The 5318-nt window shown below is 38.5% G+C and overlaps 1 protein-coding gene across 1 annotated transcript; it reads left to right on the top strand.

The window, feature by feature from the left end:
* The first annotated feature begins 3875 nt into the window (after positions 1-3875).
* LOC110544689 (keratin-associated protein 13-1-like) lies at positions 3876-4403 on the top strand. The gene has a single exon (XM_021630567.2). The coding sequence runs from the start codon at positions 3924-3926 to the stop codon at positions 4401-4403; it is 480 nt and encodes a 159-aa protein (XP_021486242.2). The 5' UTR covers positions 3876-3923.
* Positions 4404-5318: the final 915 nt, after the last annotated feature.

The following is a 5318-nucleotide window of genomic DNA, read 5'->3' as shown; positions in this document are numbered from 1 at the left end:
TGTGAGTGAGCTCAGCTGGATGTAACAGGGAGAGGCTGAGTTTGAATGTCACCCGGAGGAGGACTGGGCTTATATACCCTCAGTACAAGGTGTGGTACCCCACACTGTCACCTTTCATGCATTCCTGTGCTTCCTGGTTTACAATCGTGCAGTTGTCTGAGAATAGTTTTCTCAACAGTGTATTTATGGGTGTTACAATTTTCTTATAGCTTTGTCAGTGAACTGTCGCTATGTCATAGATGCTATGACGGCTTTGCATTGTGGCTTATTCACTGTGTCCAGGAAAAAAACCCTCCTTTCCTCTTATCCATTTTTTTTTGTCTTTGTCCAGATGTTCTGAAGAATACACTTCTCTTTTGTAGGAGTGATGTGAGGACTTTGCTCTTCTTTTTGTTAGTGAATTAAAGCATCACTTTGGGTTATTTTTAAACCATACCTGTTGCCATCATTTCTCATTTTCTAAAATTAGTTTTTGTGATTCCATAGCATATCTTATGTACTTCACCTCCGCTAGCTAGGGCAGAGTATGAGCAAAATAAATTGAATGGGATTAAAGGTAAAATGAGAGAAAAGAAACAATGATTAAAACTGTGGTGACAGCAAAGACAGTATTCAAGTAGAGTCAAGAGTGTAGGAAGGACATTTTTTCTGGCCCTTAGGAATGGAGTAAGTCTTTCATATCCTGTGTGTCTGCCATGGCCTCAGGTGACACCAGACTCTCAGCAGAATTTGTGCCAGCATGGGCTAGTCAGATTTAACCCTTTAAGGAATAGCAGGCTCAGTTGACTATTGTCCTCCATACTGTGGTTTCTGTAGAAATTTGGCTTACATGAACCGATCTCAGATAGTGACTGAGTGTAGGGAATGAAGTAATTCCTAGAAGAATCAGATGGCCAGCTGTAATACAGGGTGAAGATCATGGGACCTCAGCATATAAGCAAAGGCTGTGTGGCTCCTGGGGACTTTTTGAATTGTTGTTCTTGATCCCTGTCTTTTTTTTTTAATTACACATTATTCACTTTGTATCCCCCTTGTGGTTCTCTCCCTCCTCCTGTCCCAATCCCTCCCTTCCTCCACCCTCTGCCTGCATGCCCCTCCCCAAGTCTACTGATAGGGGACATCTTCTTTTCCTTCCTTCTGATCCTAGTCAATTAGTTCTCATCAGGAGTCGCTGCATTGTCTTCTTCTGTGGCCTGGTAATGCTGCTTCCCCCTCAGGGGCAGGTAATTAAAGAGCAGGCCCATCAGTTCATGTCAGAAGCAGTCCTTGTTCCTATTACAATGGAACCCACTTGGAGACTGAACTGCCATGGGCTACATCTGTGCAGGGGTCTTAGGTTATCTCCATGCATAGTCCTTGGTTGGAGTATCAGTCTCAGGAAAGACCCCTCTGCTCAGATTTTTTGGTTCTGTTGCTCTCCTTGTGGAGTTCCTGTCCTCTCCAGATCTTACTGTTTCCCACTTCCTAAGATTCCCTGCACTCTGCCCAATCCCTGTCTTAAAGGAGATTTTGGAGAAGAAAAACAAATTCAAGGATGCTCAAACATATCTAATCTTACACAGCACTGAAAATTAAAATGATTTTGGTACATAACAGAGAATTCTGATACACATTTTGTCTTCAACATGCCAAGCAATGTTGAGAGAAGAAATTATTTCAATTGTTTATTTATAAAAATCTCAGAGTTTTATTTTGGAAGCTGTGTTTAGACTTAAACTAAATGTATATTCAATGTTGTCAGATAGTCAAGCATACTTCCAGGAGTAAAAATAATATAACAAGACAGCTTTAAAATCATTAGTAGATGAAGATATATGTTTTGTATCAATTTCTTGCATAAAATTTATTTGTTTTCTGTCATGTCCATTTATGATAATGAAATGTTGTTTACACCAATTGCTTAAAAAATCACTTAAAGTATGGATATAAATGTTCATACTGTAAATTTTGAGCCAGTGAACCCGACACTTTAGATAATGATAGAACAAAAATGGAAGCAGTGATTGTCAAGCTATGGTAAACCTTGGTTTCCAAAATACCTTGAGATACACATGATTTTGAAATTTACTTTTTCCATGTTAAGTGTTGGAATAGTACCAATTGGCTGGACAATGTCAAATAATGTGCTCATCACAATCACAAATGAACTTCCTCAAAGAATTCTCAGTCTATTTTCAAGATGAGTGATCGTTGTCATCACTGTCACAACAGTCATAACGCTTTGGAAAGCTTTACTAGGATTCCTTAGACCAGATTGTGAAATCAAATTGTTGGATTCATGTTTTTGAAAAATTTACTACGTCTAATTTAAAATAGTTTTTTTTTTACCTTAAACCAGGTAATACTGTTTTCAAATAGAATGGTGTGTTATTTGCTATGACTTTAGGTTGTTTCATTTTTTTCTTTTTTGTAATTTTTATTCTTTTAGATTAATCACAGGTCATTTACTTTGTATCCCAGCTGTAGCCCCCTCCCTCCTCCCTTTCCATCTGACCTTAGCTTATCAGGCATCTTCAGGACTGGCTACAATGTCTTCCTCTGTGGCCTAGCAAGGCTGTTTCTCCCTCAGGGGTTGGGGGAGGTCAAAGAGGTCATTTTTTTTCTTTAAACAGAGGTGAAAAAAACAACTCCACAATATTAGCATGGGTAAAAATGATATAAAACAAGTGCTTTGCTATGCATAAGATAGATACATGTATACTACCTCACCTGCTAAGATAAAGTGATAATTGTAAAAGCATCCTCATTTTAATTTTGCTCTCATGAACAGTAACTGTCATGTGAGAAGGTCAGGATTAATTTTAGCAGAAAGTATTTAGATGTAGCTAGATGCAAGATCCAAAATAAAAGTTTTGGACTCTTTTCTTTTGTTTCATTAATTCCTTTGTTTATATCAAAAATTTTCATGTAATATATTTTAATCATTTTTCTTATTCCCACAAATACTAGCAGATCCTCCATATTCACCCATCTCTCTCTCTGTATCTCTTTGTCTCTCTCTCTCTCCTTCTCAAAATATAAACAAAATATAAAGTGCACACGCAATGAATGTATGATAAAGGAAAAATCTTTATCAATCACACACTCCATGATCTTCCATCTGACTTTCTATTATCTGTCAACAGGTTTTATCTTAAATGGTGTATACATGAGTAGATGGAGTAACATTGTACAGGTTTTTTTTCTCCTCCAGAACCTTCCCTTTAAGAGGATCAGGACAAAAAGAAAAACTCAGGGTCCCACATAGCCAAGTGTTTGTGACACAGCCACATTTCTGTCACTTGTGATCATGATGAAACTTCAGCTTCTCAGTATTTCTGGGTTCAATCTCATTTGCTTTTTCTTGGCTTATATTGTTTTCTTGCTACTGAAGTTAGCCACATAAAAAATGTTTTGCTACCAAAATAGAACATTGGTAAATGAGAAGGACGGGAATAAGTAAGGTCAACTTTCTGTAGGTTCTGTAAAAAACACAAAGTAATGATTCCAATTCATTAAAAAGAAGAGTAAATTACTCTCATGCTACACAGCATAAAGAAAAGTATTTTCTATAAAACAGCATATGACAAAACACATAAAATTTATGTCAAGAGGAAAGGGTAATTTTTGTGTGGCATATGATAGAGAGTCATTACTGTAAAACTTTCATGTCATGTCTGCCATAGCAGTAGCTCATCATGTTTTATTTCAATAAAGTGACAACACCTATAAACATGGTGAGCAGAGGACTATTCAAATGCAGCTGCAATTACAGAGATTACTGAGTTTCACATTCGTAAGCCAGGAAGCATGTAAATATGTCAGGATGGCTGTGTTGGGACCACACCTGCTTCTGAGAGTATATAAACCCAACTTCCACAAGGTTGCTTTCAAACTCAGTATCCTCTCTGTTATATTCAGCATAACTCACATCTCCACTCAACATGGCTTACAGCTGCTGCTCTGGAAACTACTCCTCCCGCTCCTTTAGGCGCTGCCTGCCCTCCTCAGGTTCCTCCTGTGGCTCTTCCTACCCCAGGAACCTGGTCTACACCACCACCAGCTGCTCTCCCAGCACCTGCCAGCTGAGCTCCTTTCTCAGCAGGGGCTGTCAGGAGACCTGCTTTGAGCCCACCAGCTGCCAGAGGTCCTGTGTGATGTCCAGGCCCTGCCAGATGCCCTGCTACTACCCCAGGAGCTGCACACCCTGCAGTCCCTGCCAGGAGACATGTGCTGGGTCTCTGGGCTTTGGGTCCAGCAGCTGCCGTTCCGTGGGCTATGGATCTAGAAGGTGTTATTCAGTTGGCTGTGGATCCGCTGGCTTCAGATCTCTGGGTTATGGGTCCAGATTCTACTACCCCGCACACTTGGCTTCTACAACATTTCAGCCTTGTTATAGATCAATCTGTGGTACTGGCTTCTAGGAATTCAACGGTTAAATGTCTATATTCTTATAATAGCAAAATAGAATTATGTCCTCTGGATGTACAATTTTTAATTCTCATTTTTCCACTAATAACTTTTTTCACCCTCAACTTCTGTATGTGTAATCCCTTAGTATGCCTCAAATTTTAGGCTATTTTAATATTTATGTGCTATTTTAGCATTCATTCAAACCTACTTGAAAAATGAAATTTTAACTCAATAAATCTGTGCAATATGAAGTCTTGATACATTGTTTATGTTATTATTAGGTTGCCTTTATGTTCGCGTTTATAGATAGGTGACACAAAATTAAATATCAATACCTTTGTCCAACTTGATTTTGAGAGAAAATCATTTGTTTTTGGCATGTTCATTGTTTTGTACTAGTGATTCCTTGGAATAGTGTAGTACGAGTTGCAAAAGTGTTCACAAAAGTGAGAGGGCCTAAGGTGGAAGGATATGACTATTTTTTTCATGCAGGGTATGATAGTGTGTACTTTATAACATGCATATTTTCTGAGAGGAAATTTATTTAAGTCTAATAGGTGAATATGAATTTCTAATCAAGAAAAAAATCAACTTTAAAGGACTCTCAAGAGTCTTTACTCTAAAATGCTGGTATCTCTGACACCCAGAATTTAGGCACCATTCCTGACAATCTTCTCAAAACATTTGAAAGGAGAATGATAGCTACCTCATGTGGCAATAACTGGGTTTTGAAATTGGGACGACTTCCTGATGATTTTCCCACTCAGCTTCAGCCTACCTAGGAATGATGCTGAACAGTTTGTACTCATTTGTACTGCACTGATGGTCAAAGATTCAAGCATAGTTTGCTTAAAAAAAAGGAATCAGGAAAAGGAAGCTGATCCAAACAATAGTGTAGAGTCCACTAGTACATCTACTTAGTCCAG

Source organism: Meriones unguiculatus, chromosome 17 (genome assembly GCF_030254825.1).
Source record: "Meriones unguiculatus strain TT.TT164.6M chromosome 17, Bangor_MerUng_6.1, whole genome shotgun sequence".
Classification (NCBI taxonomy): Eukaryota; Metazoa; Chordata; class Mammalia; order Rodentia; family Muridae; genus Meriones; species Meriones unguiculatus.
This window is presented reverse-complemented; position numbering and strand designations above follow the sequence as displayed.

Coding starts and splice junctions, on each gene's coding strand:
- LOC110544689 (XM_021630567.2), top strand. CDS start 3,924: ATGGCTTACAGCTGCTGCTCTGGAAACTACTCCTCCCGCTCCTTTAGG.